The sequence below is a fragment of the Convolutriloba macropyga genome, chromosome 3 (assembly GCF_964194025.1).
Source record: "Convolutriloba macropyga chromosome 3, txConMacr16.3, whole genome shotgun sequence".
Classification (NCBI taxonomy): domain Eukaryota; kingdom Metazoa; phylum Xenacoelomorpha; order Acoela; family Convolutidae; genus Convolutriloba; species Convolutriloba macropyga.
This window is the reverse complement of record NC_134470.1, coordinates 9,240,323-9,259,554: the sequence shown is the minus strand read 5'-3', so window position 1 is coordinate 9,259,554 and position 19,232 is coordinate 9,240,323. Positions and strand designations below refer to the sequence as shown.

The window sequence follows — 19,232 nt, the reverse complement described above, 5'->3', positions numbered from 1 at the left end:
CTTTTGCGAGAAGAGTTTTGAAATATCATGAAACAGTGATGAAAACATGACTTAGTCGCTTTCATCAGCGACTTTTTACAAACCGGTTTCTTCCTTTTGATCCTTATGGTACTTACGTAAATGGTGATTTTCGTTACAAAATAACAATATTTTAAAATGTAGGGATTTTTTTTCTGTATACTATTGTAATATATAAAGTGCCACCTATTTTCACGATGCGTTTTTTATCGATTGATGTACTCGTTGGTGAAGTTGCCAGCTGCAGTTTATAAGTTGGCGGTAAAGCAAGCCGATAGTCAAGCAAGTCGAATTTGGAAAATGAGGTCAAGTAAGCCGAAAAATTTTTGGGACACCGTTATTTTAAGTTGCCCCTGGCTTCGCCGCGATAACCGGTCCGCGATTTCCGGATTACATCCCACAGCGGATGAGAGACATGCCCATGGACAGCGGTCCGCTGAGGCCCGTACACACTAGATGTCTAAAATTGACGTATTTTTGTTTCTTTGGCGCATTGGAATACATTATGCACTATAATACTACGCGCAGTATTGATTGTAACGGCTAACAATGTGTTATTTCTGATAGATTACATAACCATTACATAACTTTCGGCTTGCTTTTCTGTCGGCTTACTTTTATTTCGGCTTCCTTTGCATTCGCCAGTTTATAGACATGCATTTACAATGTTCAATGAGAAGAAAATTGAAATAAACATAATTTTTACAAGCAGGCCTTCTACAAATACGGGAAAATATCAGCAGACTTTTTGTCTGCAGGTAAACTAATATAAAGCACGCAGCGTTTGGTGTATAAAAGTTTTTTTCAAAATTTCTACTTAAGCCATTTGAGAATTTTGATCAACCATTGTTGCAATTAAAGCAGTTGCATATCTTATCAACGAAATAGGTTGCTAGCACCACTTAAATGATGAGGAACTATAAAATATTTTGAAGTAGGCTTCATTTTTTGACAGCTTTTTTTTCTTTTTTAATATTATTTCAGTTGTCATCAACTTTGTAAAAACTGTTAAACTTTTGGGCATAGGCGAGTGACAATGAGAATAGCTTCAAGAAAGCAAAAGCGACCGTTTGATGGTTTTAATCAATAAACGATAAGAACATTTGCATAGTTTAGGGCAAAGTTTAGCTGATTATTCTAGTTTTCCCCGCCAATCTTTATAAACGCACAGCTTCAGAAGAGTACTACAGCAGAGTTTTGCCACCGTTTCAAAATATTTTACCCATCACCGTGTGTCAAACATTTACTTCATCAGTAGTTCAAGAAAACTTTGATATCGCAATAAGATTTTAATGGGCAAAAAACCGTCGTTATTGTTAACTTGTTGACTCAACCTCAACACTTGGTCGTTTTTACTCAGCATCCTCTCAAAGGCAATAAAAATTGTTTAATCTCATTCATGATCCTGTAGAAATTAAAGTTTTCGGTATTTTTTTTTGCTTTTAGTTGGCTTGCATTTGTGTTAAATATAGTTCCTAGTCTCTTTGCTATAATATTTTTCAGATTCATGATATGCCAAATGGACAAAAAAAAGTTTTTAAAAAACAAGCCACTTCTTAACCAATGAGATATTACAAAGTGATCGAACTGAACGTTTGTCTGTTGTCATTCCGTTTTCGAAAACATATCGAGATTACAGTTATTTTTGTGTATTTTTTGTTAAATTTTTTCTACTAAAAAATTACAAAGTACATTTCAAACTCTGCCTGGTATATCTAACAAAAAAATTATCAAAGAATCATCAAATAATTTAACAGACATTCTCAAAAAAAACCTTTTCATAATTCAAGTACTTCTTTTATAAGTATTCTACCTAAGCACTCCCGGGTGAAAGATATCGTAGTTGTTCTGATCAAGACTTGTTGCATTGAAACTAATTGAATAACTTACCGTTGAGGTAAGCTGTTAACGCCTGATAAATTCTGCGGAGAGATACAACAGTGGAGAAATTGTTTTGTGTTAGGATTCATTTTTCGCTGCATTTTGCTAGTTTTTCACTTGTTATTGCTTCAAAGATGTTGTTAGACAGTTAGGCATGCGAGTTATTGTTTAAATTTTTGACAAGGAAGAAACGACCGTGTAGTGAATTTGATCAATTCACTATTGAAGCATTAGTATAACTTACAGCAAAGTATATCTGACTAGTCTAGTATCCCTGTCATTAATTGTAAAGCAACAGCTCCCAGAAGATTGAAGAGCAACTTTTTTCCACTGTTTCACAAACATTTACGTGTGCAAACAATTGTCATTATCAGTTTGTTACTCATTATCAATTTGTCTGGTTTATGTTACATTTCTTTGCCTTGCACATTTGTTAAATTCAATTTTTATTGTTTTTTATGACAATTTGTCAGATTCGTTGAATTCAAAAATCCAGAACACAATTTTTAATTGATGCTCTTTGTGTCTATAGATTAGCGAAATTTCTAATTACGGAATCCTTGCATTCCAAGCACAGATGTGCTCATCTAAATAGAGCAGATATGATCTCGAATTCAAAACCAGATAACCACAATGCGGATTTTCTTCGGCAGTTTGATGCTAAAAATTTTACTGCCTTTTATTCATCCGAAGACTGAGACTGTGATCCAAGCTAGTGCGTAAAAGTTATGACATAAAGCATTGTATTTGGAATAAAAAGAAAGTTACGAAAAACTAGCAACTGAAACAGTTCTCAAAAACTATATAAGAAATTTTTTTTGAAGTTTGTTTATCATTGAGATGTGACAAACTGCATGAACTAAAAATTAGCCCGTTGCTCAATCATTTTATTTGAATACCTAGAAGACAATTAATTTGTGTATGTTTTCTGTTTAAACTTTTTTCACCTAAAAATGCAAAAGTAGAGTAAGGACAAAATGACTTGATTAACTAACAAAGAATTATCATCAAATACTTTAGCGTCGTTCATCAAGCATGCTCAATTAAAATTCAGTTCTTCATAATTAAATTACTTTTTCGTATAATTTAATTGAGCCCGCCTGAGTGAAAGACATCCTAGCACAATCTCCTGATCAACCCTTGTTGCGTTCAAATCAGTTGCATTATTTATTGACGAATTAGGTCGTTAGCAATACATAAATGCAGCAGAAATCTGAAACAGCGGAGAATTTATTTTGAGTAAAGCTTCTTTTTTGCTGGTTTTTGCTGTTGTTTCAGTTGTGGCACATTGAAAATATTTCTAGACTTTAGTGAAGTGAGCAGTTGAATATTTTTTTTTGGGAAATTAAAAAAGATGTTTTTGTGATGATTTCAATCAACTCACAATTAAAACGTTAGCATAATTTACATCAAGTTTCAACTGAGCATTCTGATTTTCCCTGCCATTCGTTAAAAACCAACAGCATCGAGAAAACCTTGCAAAAGAGTTTCACCACTGTTTTTTACTAATCACCGTCTCTTACTGAGCAGTAACTTTAGGCAACCGTTGAAACCGAAATAAGATTTAAATGGATTTGAAAGGTCGAGATTGTTAACTCTCCCTCAACACCTGACATTGTTAGTCAACCTTTCGAAGGCATTAACAATTGCTTCGATTCAAGCATTTTACTGAGGAAGTTGAATCTATTTTTTTGTTAGCCGCTTTGTGTTTTTGTTCAGTTTAACTTTCAGTCGTCTCATCGTTATGAAAATCTGTTATGAATTTCAGCGCTGAATTAGTACAATTCAAGAGTTAAGATTTACTCATTGTAAACATTACAAGAGTAAACAATGCAACTCCACAAAATTTTATTTTCGGGGCAGTTTTTCTGCATAGTGATTAATTGTTAATTTCAGTGCAATTTTTTTTCAATCGTTGTCGGTTATGTCACTTCAAAGAGTTAATAAACAAATAAATTGGGGAATAAAGGTTTGCCACCTGCGCAAAAAGTTTGACAGTGCAAGAGATCTATTACTGAAAGACAAAATTTTACCAGCAGAGCTTTTCATTAAAAAAGTTTGTCTTCTTAAATTTTTTGACCTCCTCTCACAATATAAACAGAGTAGTCGAGAAACCAAAAACTCCTCTTTCAGGATTCTTGAAAAGTACGAATTGACCAAAAACTGCAGAACTGTCCAGTTTTTTCCAAAGAATAAGTGCCAATCCAAATGGAGTGACAGGTCACTGATCAGAAATTTTTCTAGGAAATGGAATAATTTGCCAATTGAAATCCGAAAAGAGAAAACTAAAAACAAATTTAAGGAAAAACTAAGCAGCGAAATGGTCAAACTGCATGAACGTGTTCCAATAGATAGACAAGTAAGAGGCTTTAGGAAATTTTTCTACTGAAGTGTAAAGACCAAACTATTCATATATTTACGAGGCGATTTTGAAAATGTAAATATTTAACCAAACGTTCTTGTTGTGGTTATAACTTTAAATTTACATTTTTGAAGATTAAAAAAAAATTATAATGATATCATAGATGGCTAAAATAATCCTCTATAGTATGAAAATTACTAATACATCAAATTTATGTTTGAGCAGAATAATGTCACACATTTTTGTAGCTTATAACTGGTAAGTCCTATAATAGTATAAACAGTCTTTATACTTAAGCTATTTTTAGGCAATTACCACAAAGCCCATTTAGCTGTGTGGTTACAACTCTCTACGCAAACTAAATGATACAAATATCCACAATTAGTATTGTGGTTTTTCAAATATTACAAAACCCACGTTTCAAATTGCATGCAAAACAAAGCCTTTTGGCTGGACTTAGGCTGACAAATAATTTTTCATGCATTAAATTTTACTGAAAATGCAAGACTCGCTAGATTGTGACATAATCAGCCGTCCAGAAAAAAAAACGGAATTTCTCTAGAACGATTCAGCGCTGATTTGCACTGCTATCAACGTCTGATTAATCTTATGTAAAAGTGTAAGTTTTTTCTAAAGACCGAAACCACGAACAAAATTAGTGTTTAAAATTACGGTGTATAAAACTATAATGAATAAAGAAAAGTCTTCAAAAAAAACTGGAATGTTCAAAATTTTCAAGAACTTCAATTGAAATTGATTGCTTGTTTGAAAAATTAGAAACGTTTAGAAAATTTTGACGAAGTGTTATAAGATTCAAATTTATTCGGAATTATTTTTGCGGATCATTCGTTGATTCTTAAAATGAATAGATAAATTGATTTGATTTTTCACATTCCATTATAGCATGATTTGCGTGGTGAATTTTTTGAATAAAACTTAAAAATAATAATTTTTGCTAAAAAAGCCCAGTCATAGAATTCGCCAACTTTCTAATCGCTGGCTAGATCGTAACCGCATAGAACGCATCGAATAGACGTTTAGAAATCCTCAGTTATTTTTTCACCAGCATATTTCTTGATAAATTTTTGTTTTTAATGTTCAGTTTAGTTCAGTTTATCTGACTTCTATTTTAGATTTCAAGGTACAAAAGAAACTTATGATTCAATATATGTTTCATTCGAGCGTGCGATTTTAATGGGTACCAGCAATTTTCGTCTCAGTTTTCTCGACTTTTTTCGTCTCAAAATTTTGCTGTTATTCCTATTTTGACCGACTTTTATGGCTTTTTGTAAGTTTACAACCCTCATATTATTCATGAGCAAATGGGAGGCCATTCAGATTTTTTTATGCAATGAGTTAATTTTTATCCTATTTCATTGCAACTAAGCTGTTTTCGGTAGATATTTTGAATCTGATTGAAGTTTTTTAACGCTATGTTTTTTTTCAAGTGATTGACATCATGCACTGATTAGTGTTATAAATTAATAGATAAATAAGATTTCAGGCAACAATTTTTTTCTAGTTATTTAACTTTGGAATGAAAAGTTCTGTCAATCAATAAAATCACTTTAGGATATTGTTTTGATCAAACAATAGACGCATAAACGATACTTTGTTTTTATATTTTTGTGCCCGAGCTGTTTTTCGTCAACTGCAACAAAAAATGGCCCACTTAAATTTTCTTTCCTACCTTTTCAACCGTTTAAAATACTACTTGATAATTAAACTTGCAACCTGCCAATTTCAGGAAGCAATGTTTTGTTTTGTTATTCCTTTTTTCCTTGTTTTCTGTGGACAAAGTAGAGACAATAATAAAGGTGATTTAGCATATCTCGTCACATTAGCGTCATCAATTGCCTTTTGTAATCGTGAATTGTTCCATTTCTCAATAATTCAATAGAGTTCAAGTGATTAAAATGCTACTGATGTTTTAGTTCAATTTTGGTTCATTGAATTTGTTTTGTTTTTATTCTGAAAGAATTGCATTATGTTTACACTCTTTATTGAAAATTACATTGTTTTCGTTATCAAACGAAATCATTGACATTACTCCTGCATGATTACTTTTTGTTTTTAATTTTTGTTTTTTTCTTGCTTTTTGTTCGAACAATTTATGCCTCCGTTAATTAGCAAAAAAAAAATAAAATTTTGAAAGAAAATCTAAACAGCGGCATCAGAATTGGAAAAGGGAAAGAAAAATGGTTAAAACAATTCAATAAAAAAAGAAACCTTTTTTCTGAATTTTTAGTTTTTTTCCAAATTAAAAGAATCCCGCATTATTTCCCGGAGCAATTTTTCCCTTTGAAACCGAAATCACTCAACAACTCATGAAAAAAGATTTTTTTGAAGAAAATACTCGAAGATCGTTTTAACGCGATAGAAATATGGAAAATAATTCATTCTTAAGCTCTATTTATTTCCATTACAAACGATATAACTTATCCCATATAACGGGCACCAATATAGCCCATCTAAGAGCTGTCTTTTATCATTATATGCAGACTTCTTTCTGCGGGCAAAAAGGGCAATTTTCTATCAAGGGTATCATTTGGAACATATACACAGAAAGAGGAAGCTAAAATTCACCCCACTAACCCACCACCTCCGTTTTTCCATCGTATTTTCCTTCTTTTTCATCCTAAAAGTGCAGCCCGTAGTTATCAGTCAGTGCCGTTGTTTCCTGGGCTCAGTGTTTATAGTAGTTAGACTAGTTAGACGCGGGTTTATTAACCACAGATGTGTCAGTCATAATAAACTACTAACCGCTAGGATTACTAACTACACTAACTTGGAATCATCCCTAAAATTTTTATACTTGTTGCCACAAAGTCAACCGTAGCATAAAAATGTTTTCACCCCGCTTGCATTTGAACCACCCCCCCCCCCACCCCTCAATCCCACCACTGCCCCCGTTCGGGGTTTTTATGTCCTCTCATTACGACAGCATATTGTTCTCTCACCAGAAAGTTGTTAAAAACATGTACTTTTAACATTCTCTCGCTTTTAAGTGGTTGTTGTCTTTTCGCTTTTATTTTCAATGAACAAATATTTTTTTCAAGGCTTCTTTTCTGCTTTTCTGTCTGTTTGTGACAATTTCTTGTCAATACAAAATTTGCAGTGTATCTTAACTAATTGCAATATATACCTTCCGCATTTTAGTCCATCATTTGCACGCCCTAGCCCCCCTTTTTCAGTCTTAACCTTCCCTCACTCTATTTCGTAGGTTCCGCATTTGTTTTCCCCAACTTATGAAGCTACCGTTGTTTTTTCCTGCTCGATTTGTTTACTTTATTTTTTAATTATATTTATTTTTCAACCCTAGAGGCAGTTAAAAAAATTTGCCATTAAAAAAGGAAAAAATTGATGGAAAAATTTGCGTTATTGTGATATAAGCATTCCTTTTATTTTCGGTATTTTTGCTTTAAAGTTCTAATTTTTTTCTAGCTGCGGTGTGCTAAACCAATCGGTTTATTTATAACCATTATAAACACTAAATTTTTCCCTTTGTAGCAAAATTTATCGACCTTTTAATATAACCCTAACCTGCTATTGTTGAGTGATAAAACTGTTTATATTAAATGTCTTTTTCGCTTGAGTGATTTGATTATTTCTACTTTTTTGTACTCTAAACATACAAAATAATACGCAATACTTTATATAATATTTTGATTGAGTTTGTTCCACAAAACACCTACACTATAGGCATCAATTCAGTTTGATCGAGGCTCCACTTTTTCTAGCTAAATTATTAATTTTTCCTCCGAGCCCGTTGAATGCACCGCGCGTCACGCTGAAAGTTTATTAAACTTTTATTACCCCCGCAATTCGAAATTTTGTTCATCAGCTACGCAAAGTAATCATAACTCAATTTTATTTTTCGAATTTGAACTCATTTTCCACATAAAGTTCATTTCATATAAACAGATATGGAAACGAAAAAAAAATGTTAAGTTAGCAAAAAAAAAATTGAAGGAATTTGTTGAATTTAAACTGTTACAGTCCGTTATTACACCAATTTATAGTTACACCATAGCGTTTAAATTTGCTACGTTTGCGTTTTTTCAACGTTGATAATTGGAATTCTGTTTATTGTTTACTTTGTTTACTAAATATGAATAAAAACCAGCAGAACGTGAACAGCAGACAGAATTCGCCGCAGGTGAAAAAAGCGGTGAATTTTCACTCTCGTTTAGAGCGCAATCAGTCTGAAGAGCCAAGGTCAGTTGCGTTCACACCGGAGACACGCCGGGCTAACTTTGGGGCTAAAATGTGGGCAAGCACTACTCATGATCAACGCAACACGTCCTTCAGGTATTTTTCCCCTTTTTCTTCAAACTTCTGTTCAATTTTTGATAAAGATTGGGTTAAGTTGCAAATACTATTAGATCGAATTTGAAGATGGCTTAAAAAATGAGTGTTAGTTATATTTCAAAAAGATTGCTGAAAAAATGCGGCCTGCCTTTTTCCAGATTTTTCAAAATGTTTGTTGATTTTTTGGTTTAAATTGTGATTACTATTGCAATTTTGACAATAAATTTGTCAAATGTTTTTTGAAGCAAACTTTAAAAAAGAGTGCTAGTTTTATATTTTAATTAAAAAGTTTGGATGAAATGCCGTCAAACAACCAGCTTAAAATCCTTAATCTTAGTTTTATTAAGGTGTTCGAGCTGGATAGATGAGCTGTACAGCTTTAATAATTTGTTGCAAAAGCAAATTCGGTGTTCAAAATCTTTATAGTTGCAGAAAATCTTATGTCATCAGTGCTCCGAAATTATAAATATTATACATCTTAATTCACTCCTTTGTTAGACTATTATAAAATTTAAAAAGCGAATTTTATGAACAGAATTTTGATCATTTCACTTTCTATATTTATTCGTGTTGGGGCATATTCATTTTAATACGACAGGTTTTTCTTGAAAAAAATGCCCACATCCGTGATCGAAACCACTTCCAATTCGAGAACTTCAGTTCGTCATTTTGTAAACTGTTTTTCAATTCTAACTTTTGATCAGGGCTGGCGCAAATTTTTGATAATTTTCAAATAACAAAATATATAGCATCAAGTCATTTCATTTAAAATTTTATGTCTGAGGCAATCAAAAAGCAGAGTACGAACAAGGGGCTCGGTACTGTGCGTTAATACTCTGACCCCGCTCATCCACGCTTTGTTTTAATCGTCTACCAAATGGGAGAGATTAAAACATTACGAAAATTCACGTATCGACCAACAAACAAATAAGTGAAAAATTAATTCTGGATTAGAGGGCCGATGAGAATTGCCATTTATGAGAGTACTGGACAAGACAAACATAATATGTTAAAATTGAAACTCTGTAACAGGATTAAAAAATGGCGCACAATTCAAAAATATGTTTCTATTTTTGAAAACAAGAAACATCAGATTGAATAAAACCAATACGTATCAACTTGGCTCATTAACAAGATTAGCTTATACCTCATAGGAAGCAATTGAGACCTGTCATTGTCCATAATATGTCAGGCGACAACAAAAAGAACGCGCAAAAAAGAAAAGAAAACCGAATAATTTAACACGAAAGCGGTGTCGCAACCGATAAAAAATAATTAGCTATTCATAGAATACATTAAAGATCTTAGTTAGTGTGACCTTTTGACAAAAAAAACAAAAAACTCAGAAAAAGGCTCATATCCAAACATCCCACCTGAAAAAGCCATTATGAAGAATGGATCTCGGTTCACTAGAAAATGGAGGCAAACTTCAGCTACAAAAATAACGGGAATAAGAAAAAAGACGAGCTCAAAATCGACCGGTTTTTGAAACAAATATTTTCAGTAATTCAAACAAACCATAAAGTGTCAACTTAAAACAAAAACGGATTAATTTGAAACTGCTCAGGAAGCTAGTTGTGCTTGTTTTTACTAAGGTCGAATCATAAAAAGACAAAAACATCAAATGCGGAATACGGACAGAACTCAAAATTCCACAAACATTCTATCGAAGACACAGTGTTGATCATTAAAACTATAAGACTTTAAAATAAAAACCGTAAATTTACAAAAAACCTGCGATTTTTTGCTTTCGTCTCTTTTGATTTTGAATGAATTCCTCGAAAAGGATCTTCATGAAAAAGACAAGGATATGAACCACAGAAAAGGACCATTATCGAAAACTCATGAAGTTCTTATGAAAACACACTTCTAAGCGGTAAAGACGTCAGCCAAAAACAATCAGCAGCGCAAATAATGTTTGGCTCAACATAAATTTGATGAACTCTGTCAACAATGAGACTAAGTTTCTTGTTGACGAAAATGAGAACAACAACTAGGAAGTACCAAAATATATACTTCAGATTAAAAATTAAATTGAATGTCACTGAAACCTAGAGCTATTGACTGAAATCAGTAAAAAGTTTCAGCTAAACCTCCATAGAAGGGACTAAAGCTGTTTTTTGTCAACAAAAACCCGTATGACAACAAAGGAACGACCATTAGAAGCAAAAACAAAAAAATTATTTTGCGAGAGAACGGTTTCGCAGCCATCAATATAGTAAAGGGTTCACCGAAATCTTTAAAATTGTTATTTTGATTATTCCACATTTAATGGAAAAAATTTTCCCCTGACATTTTCTTAAAATAAATATATCCAAAATCCTTAGAAGCATTAAATAACAACTGAATGCATTGCATTGGTCCACCTATAGTTTTGAAAGAGCCCCAATGACCCTTCGATTAATAAGAAGAAGTCCTGAGGCTAAAAACAGAATGGCAAATCAAATCCAAATCAAAGACGAATGTTCAAAGCCATGACAAAAATGAGCTTTTCTTGAAGACTTAATTTATGTTTGTTTGGCCTCGTTTTTTGTAAGTGGAATCTGAAATTAACTAGGTAACTAGGCCTTGATTTGGATTCATTTTCGTCATTAATCAGAATAAAAAAACAAAAATGCAAAAATAATTTGAAAAAGACCGGGCTCCAATATAATCCGATTAATTATAGCTTGTGAGAATCCAAGTCGTAAAAAACCTGGCCCCAAATATTCCGGGATTCAAAAAAAACCATTAATTATTTTTCTTTGTGTGCAAATAGGATCAATTAAATGAAATAATTCATTAAAACAAAAAAAATATGAATTTTGTTTATTTTTTGTGTTATATTTTGGAAAGACCGGCACAATTTTATTGCCAGAAGATTCCCAAAGGAAATTATGGTACAACTAGCTTAGTTTTTTGGAAGTTCTATAGAATGTAACCACGGATGTTAGGTCTCTACTTCTGGCACATTCAAACAACGTGTTAAAAATGTATTCGAAGCCATTTTGATTTAAAAATTCTGAAATTCGAAAAAAAATTAGCAAAAATATTAATCAAAGGACTCGGATGAAACTAATCGACAAGTCTCCTCTATCCCTAAAAATAAGACCAATGATATTTTTGTAAAAATCATTAATAAATTTTAGCAAAATTGACAAAAATTGGGTAAAAAAACACCAAAGAGATGAGTAAAAACAACGGATTTCCGACTGCTATTCACTTAAATTTAATCCTCGATAATTCACTTTAATGATAACCGAGAAATTTAATGATAGCAGTCTCAAATATCTGCGATGAAAATATCGATCGGCCAAAATTGACTGAGCAAAAACCCATTTGAGTATATAGTTCTTCCCCCCCCCCCCACAAGTGGGTCGGAACAATGAGGTAGATCTTAACTCAATTTTAACATAAACACCAACAAAATCTTATAGTGAGTTTTCTTGTGAATCAAACAACTATTATATGACCTTTCAAAAGCAATATAAAACCTTTCAAAATTAAAGAAGCTAGGAAGATTAGGTGTCGACTCTAAAACCAAAAAATTAATAGAAAGTTTCATCTCGGAGGGGAAAACAAAGAGTTCTAATTAATAACGTAATTTCAGATGAGATTACCCTAGATCGTGGTGTGCCTCAGGGGACAGTGCTTGGTCCTCTATTGTTTAATATTTATATTAACGATCTGCGAGATCAAATTGATAAAAACTGCGCGGTTGTACAGTATGCAGATGACACATTACTCCTTGCATCCGCCCCTATACAACAAGAGTGCAAAACAATTATAGAAAAAAATGTAATAATGCTGACCAAATATTTCACAAGTCTAAAACTACAACTGAATCCATCAAAAACTGAATTCATACTATTCAGCCGCAACAGAAATTTCAGCGGATCTGAATTAATAAAAATCGGGAACAAAACTATTACAGAGACCAAAAGCGCCAAGTATCTTGGGGTACATATTGACTAAAATCTCAGTTTCCAAGACGAAGTGAAGCATCTTTTAAAATAAATGGCGCGTGGAATAAAAACAATTTATACACTCCGTAATCGTATTCCAACGTTTCTAATGAAAACGGTTCTGAACGCATTTGTTATCAGCCATCTACACTATTCATTACTTTTAATCCAATCAATAGAAAAAAGTTGTTTATATCGCTTGAAAAGCAACTAAATTGGGCCATTCGTGCTTGTTACTCCAGAAATAGAATAGACTCAACAAAAGATCTCAAAATAAAGCATTCTTTTCTCCCTGTTGAATATTTAATCAAATTGAAAAGAACCACTTATATGTGGAAACTGAGAAACTGTCTATTACCCGCGTTTAATCCTTTAGATGTCACAATCTTGCCCACTTAGTGCATCAGACAAAACTTTAGAAGCTGTGACTTATTTTTGGATTCTCTATGTCACACTCAAAAATTGGAACGTTCAATTATGAAAACTGCACCAAAGGATTGGAATTCACTTCCTAATGGACTTGGAGAAGAAAAAAACCTTCCCAGAAGAATTGAAAAAATTTTATATTAATTCCTTTTCTGATAGTAAACAATATACAACTTATGGGTGGGTTAGTTGGAATTCTATCAGATTTAAAAAAGTTTACTAAACCACGACTCATCAATCAACACTATGTGGTCGATCTAAGAATTAATTTAATTTAATTTAATTACACTTATGTAATGAATTATATAACCACACTCCAGACATTATTATAACAATTGTCAAACTCTCTGTTACATGTTTTGACTGTTATGGTTAAAAAAGTGTTCTTTTTTATATGGGAAAAAAACAAAAATTCCTTGAAATTCTTATCGTTGAAAAATCACCCCAAGGAAGTTTGTAATAAGATCTTGCGATCAACTGCAATCCCAAGTTTTGTCAGCTTATTTTCAAAACTTTTTCTAAGCTTTTATGCTTACGATAGCTATCGAATGGTTTAGCATAGAAACGGCTGAAAGGGAAGCACAAAATGAAACAACAAACAATAATAAACATATCTTCATATTTTGTGCAAAAAAACATTATTCCGAAAATTTTCAATGGTAAAAAGTATCTAGTTTTTATTGGCTATATAAACTATGCAATTACGTAAACTGATTTTGCTTATCAGCAGATTCAGGTAACGAAAAATCAAATAAAAGTTCAAACTTGTTCAAAAAGCTCGAAAACCAGTTATAAATTAGGAATTGATAAAAATCAGAGAAAAAAGTTTATCACTCGCCATTTCATTGGTGATAATGAATACACAAAACCGACAAAAAACTGCACGTTTCATAAGGTCAGTAAAAACAGAATTAGGCGAAATACTACGATCAAAATGAAAGAATTGAGTTAAAGTACTTTTTTTATCGATTGAATGAAAAGTTTTATTGCAACTTTTCTGCATCTAGGAACAGTAGCAACTTTGAAAATTCAAAAATAACGCCTTTCCGATTTATGAAACTACAGGAAAGCACCGAAATTTTTTTGTTAAATAGAGATTTAAAACAAAAAAAATTGTGACCGCAATTTTGAATTCTGGACCTAATGGTGATGACTAAACAAAGCAAAACGCTAGCAGAAGCACCAAATTGGAGATAGCTCATTATTCTACTCAACACGTCCTATCACGAACAGTCTTCTTTTTATAAAAACGAAACTGAAGACCAATTATTTATGTTTGATAATGATATAAAATTTTTTAAAAAATGTGTTTTTAAGAACTCAATCTTTCATTGGCATTATAAAACCAGCCAAATTTTTTGGTATTCAATTTTAAACATGAGCTGCATATTTTTGTAGATAATATACCTCAGAAGCATTTTATTTGACATAGAAACTAAGCCTTTTTTGTTGTTGTATTAGTTATTGCAAGCAAAATTTCATGCAAAATCTGTCGAGCCTTTAGTTTTTAAATTTTCTTGAGCCTTAAACTATCAGAATAAAGGCCGCAGAAAGAGGTTGAGCAAAATCCATATTAGCAGCAATTAAAATATTTTTCACAATTTTTCCCCAAAATTGGTTGTTTTTTAGAGGCAGGAGGATCAAGTTTTTGCGAACAGGTCTCAGAGTAGTTGGAAAGTAAAAATCATTTTTGTGTGCATCGTGAAGTTACCAACCTTTTTAGTGAATAGTTTTAAACATTCTATCTAAAAACTAATCGTCAGGTATGTTTAACGTTTTTATTTATCTCTCATCACATCTGATCTTCCTTAAATTGTTGACGCAGAGTAATGTAAAAATCGTTTAAACAAAGAGATTCATGATATACTCAAGATTTTTTTTTCAATTTTATTTACCAATGTTGGGCGCAACAAATTTCTATATGGAAGTTGAGCTTTACTATTAGTAACTTAAATATTGTTACATAAACTTTTTAGTACTTCGAGATATTTCAAAAATACAAAGTCCGAACATTTATTACTTGAACAATTGAGAAAAATTGCCTATTTCCTTTTTTAATAACACATTACAACAACAGACCAACATGAAACTTTTAATAGCGGGGAAACGAAGTTAAGCCAAATCAGCATTGGTGACTTGACCGCAATACCTGGTTAACATTTTTTTCAAAGCTATTTTATTGAGAACTGGATGAATCCATTTTTTGGTAACATTATAAAGTAGTGGACGAGAAACAAAATAACAGCTGTCGGTGAGCTATCGATTCCTCTTTTTTTCAGTTTCTTAAAAACGGTCTGATAATACTTTCCGTACTCCATTTTCATAATATACTTGCTTCCTAATGAGTTAGATTTTCCTTTTAGCAAGTAGGCTTTTACAAATTTTTCAAACCCTCAAAACCCCAATACTTTGTTGTCAAATTTAATTCCTAACTGAGGGGTACTTGGAATACATTTTAGAGCATTAAAACAATGTAACCACCGGACTCGTCTAAAAAAACACTCCAAGAAATCTCATAGTACTGTCGATATCAAATTGCTTCGCTTCCTTTACTTGATATATTGCACCAGCTAACCACATCAATAAATAGTTCGGATTAATTAGCGCCTGAAAAGTTCAGTTATTATTTTTTCCTTTTTTTAAAAAAATTGATTAAACTTTTGCAAAATAGAGCAAACCTAAAGCAGTCATTCTAACAGATATTAGAATTGAAAGGAAAAGATCGAGCTTCGGTTGTCAGTATGTGATGTGCTTAGTTTTTAAAAAAGAATTAAACTATTTTCGAGGGTAAATATAAACAAGGAGACGCGTTAACGTGCGTTCGCACATGATGTTCCGACCCGAGCTCATCTACATTTCTGTCTTAGTTGTCAACCAAATGAAGAGATAACAAAAATATATGTTTGAGTTTTAAAAATTGTTACAAAGCCTAACTACTTATTGAATTACATAATGTCATGCCTCATTACAGCTTTCACGAGATCTGCCATTAAAAAGACTACGAGAAAAAAACAAAAAACAACAAAAAAATCAAAAACAAAAATTTCACGGCAGAAGCCCAATATCTAAATTAAAAAGCACCTAGTTTTAACGTCAAAATGCAATCAGATAAAACCTCAACTACACAAATTTAGTTTTGCCAAACTATACAGCAGATGGATGTTTTACTTAGTGAGACTAGGTAACAAGTCGACAAAGCGAAAAAAAAGGTTAAATTCAGAAATCAATCAACATTTTTTAAACCACATAAATTCAAAAATCTAAAAAATATTTAGCTTATAACGAAATAAATCTTAATAAATTTACTAAAAAGCCATTGTGAAACCAACAGGACTAGTATTTGGTTAGACTAAGCGATAGGAACGGACTAAAGATGCTGAAATTGTCAAAAATTATAAACAACTTGCAAGAACACAAATTATTGAAGCCATTAAAATTATTATAGAGAAGCTATTAGAGAATGAAATTTTCAGTAAAAACTTTTCTGTTTTCATCTATTTTGTAAGAGCAATGGGATTGTTTTTATTGTTACAAAAAGACTTAAAAACAACAAATTTGGACAAATATATTGAAACCACGAAGTTTTTGATACAACCCATTGTATCAAAGCCATTAAAATTAATAGCTTCCAACAGAAATCAATAAAAACGCTAAGTTCTACCTCAATGGGAAAGCAGTGATACCACTCATTCATAAGTCATCAATAAACTATCTCAAAAAAGTCGTATGACAAGGAAAAATACATTAAAAAACACGAAATTTTTGAGCAACCACGTAGTATCAACGCCATAATATTTAACAGCTTTCAATGGAAGCCATTAAATGCGCTAATTTATGCCCTGATGTAACGGCAAAGTTGTTTGTCATTCATTGGTACTCAATAAGACATTATAACATGTCGTTTACTAAGAAAACAACAACAAATACAGGCAAAATACAAAAATTCAGTAGAAAAGTGCGAGAAAAAAGTGTCGAAGTCATTTAGACCATAAGTTTCTCTCCGAAAAATTTTTCTACGATTCATTGAACGTCTCCTCTTAGCCAATGGGATCTATCAAATTTAGAATAATGTGATAAGAGTTCCAAAGGAACCAAAATTACGAAAAAAGCAATCCAAAAATTTCAAAAAATATATGAAAACTCGTGCATCGAAGTCAAAAAACCAATAGTTAGAAGTCAAAACCGCTATGTAGATGAGTTTCTATTAAAGTAGAAAACAAATAGGTTCTGTCATTACTGGGATGGACTTACTGTTAACGAAAATAGGTTTAAGATTGATTTATGTTAAAATAAACTTCAAAATTTTTTTATAGTCTTAACAAACATTAAATTCAATAGCTTTGACGGAAGTCAATAAATACGTTCAATTATGCCTCAATATGAGGACAAGGATTTTTGTCATGCATAGATAATTAATAGGACATCACAATAAATCTTATGACTATGAAAACAAGAACAAATACAGTCAACAACCAAAAATTCTGTAGAAAAGTGCGAGAAGAAAGTGTTGAAGACATATAAACCATAAATATTTGTCTCTGAAAACTTTATCTGGGATCCATTGAACGTCATCTCTAAGCCAATGGGAGCCATCAATATTCGGAGAACGTGATATGATTTCAAAAGGAACCAATAATACGAAATGCCCAAAAACAAAAAAAAATAATTTGTCCAAAAATTTAAAAAATATTAATTCCTATAACCAATATTTAGAAGAAAAAATTGCTAACGAGATCATTTTTGATTTTGGTATGAATGAAGGGTGTCCTTTGATTACTGAGACTGACTTACAGTTCACGAAAATAAATTTATTATTGGGTAATAATAAAAAAAATTCGAAAGTTTATTTTCAAAGTCTTAACAGCCTTTAGTTGTCCTTTCAAAGCACTAGACAGGTTCACTTAATGCTAATTACGAAACCTATTGCACTTTTAGTCAACGAGTTTATGCGAGTTTATAAGATTCCAAAATTTTAGTAAAATCTCAAAAAGAAAATCAAACTTCATTTAAAACTACGAAAACTAAGAGTCGAATCCAAAAAAAAAATGAGCGATTCCTCGAATACGAATTTTTTGTTCATTGGGTTTCTTTTTTATTGTAAATGAGGTTTGTTATTAACAGAACTGCGATGTGAAAAGTGACTAGTCTCTAGGTGACCTGAAAGAACAAAAAAAATATTCCAAACTTTCTATAAAAAAGCTCTCAAGTAGAATTCGAATTTTTTTTAGTAAACTTCCCTATGACACCAGAACTAGTCTTTTCTTATCGTCTATTAGGGGCACAAAATTGATTGATTTTGTAGCGTGAAATGTATTTTTGAATTAAAGTTTTTGTTGAAAATATGTTGATTCAACAAAAATTATAGTAAAAGTGAACAAAAGTGAACCAAATATCCCGTGTTCACATGAAACTTTAAACCTCGATAACCCCCGAAGAAAACGAAATTCAAAAAAATTTTTTTGGTTTCGATTTCTACGCTGGATGAGCTTTTTAACGATACCACTCACATTTCTCTACGATGAATATATCGATCGGCCAACATTATCTGAACAAAAAAAACGCATTTGAGTATATAGTTCCTCCCCCCACAAGTGGGGTCGGAACAATGAATAAGTAAAAAAAAAATTTTGAAATTTATATCCATGATTTTTAATTTTGCTAATTTTTATCCTCCTACCAGGTAAAGCGTTTTTTTCTTACGCTGTCTAACTAAAACTACATGTGGAAAAATTGGCTATGGTTGCCTTCGAGGTTGACAATTTCAAAATTTTTAGGAATAAAACGTCTTAAATTCCAAAAAACTTCACTACGCTCAAATCTTAAAGTGGCCGCTCTGTGGTCAGCCAATTACGTTGTCGTCTTCTGAAATTCAACTGTGTAGAGAAAGACAACGACAGTTGTCATAATTATTCAGCAGGTTAACTTGAATTATCAGAAATTAAAGTATTCGCAACTTGGGAAAATTGAATTAGAGAAACTACAGCCTCTGAAATTTTAGGTTATATAAGGGATTTTTTTATAAATGATCAAAACATTGTAAGTTGAAACTTGTGGAAAGCATCCGAGGTCGTAGGATTAAGAGCCAGATATGCATGGTCTGTTAGTTGAAATATTTATGGCAATATACCTAACCATTACTTACAAAACAGATTTTTTAGCCAGAATAAAGGCCTGCCTCGTGGTTGTTGTGTGCTAATATCACGAATAGGAGCGAGTAGATCATAAAATAGCGACAGCAAGCAATTTTTATTTTTCGAGAATGCAAGCAAAGTGCTTCAAAAGTGGAAATA

General features: G+C 32.0%; 1 protein-coding gene across 13 annotated transcripts in view; it reads left to right on the top strand.

The window, feature by feature from the left end:
- LOC142335911 (cGMP-dependent protein kinase 1-like) overlaps positions 1–19,232 on the top strand; it is a 217,200-nt gene that overhangs the window by 54,914 nt on the left and 143,054 nt on the right. For 8 of the 13 annotated variants that reach the window (XM_075384281.1, XM_075384293.1, XM_075384287.1 and 5 more), the window contains exon 2: positions 8,455–8,572. The exons of 2 other annotated variants lie outside the window; for them this stretch is intronic. In XM_075384281.1, coding sequence (XP_075240396.1) covers positions 8,455–8,572 — 118 coding nt within the window. Of the gene's footprint in view, positions 1–7,195; positions 8,573–19,232 lie in introns of those variants that run through there. 3 more of the 13 variants (XM_075384279.1, XM_075384277.1, XM_075384278.1) reach the window with 2 other exon arrangements.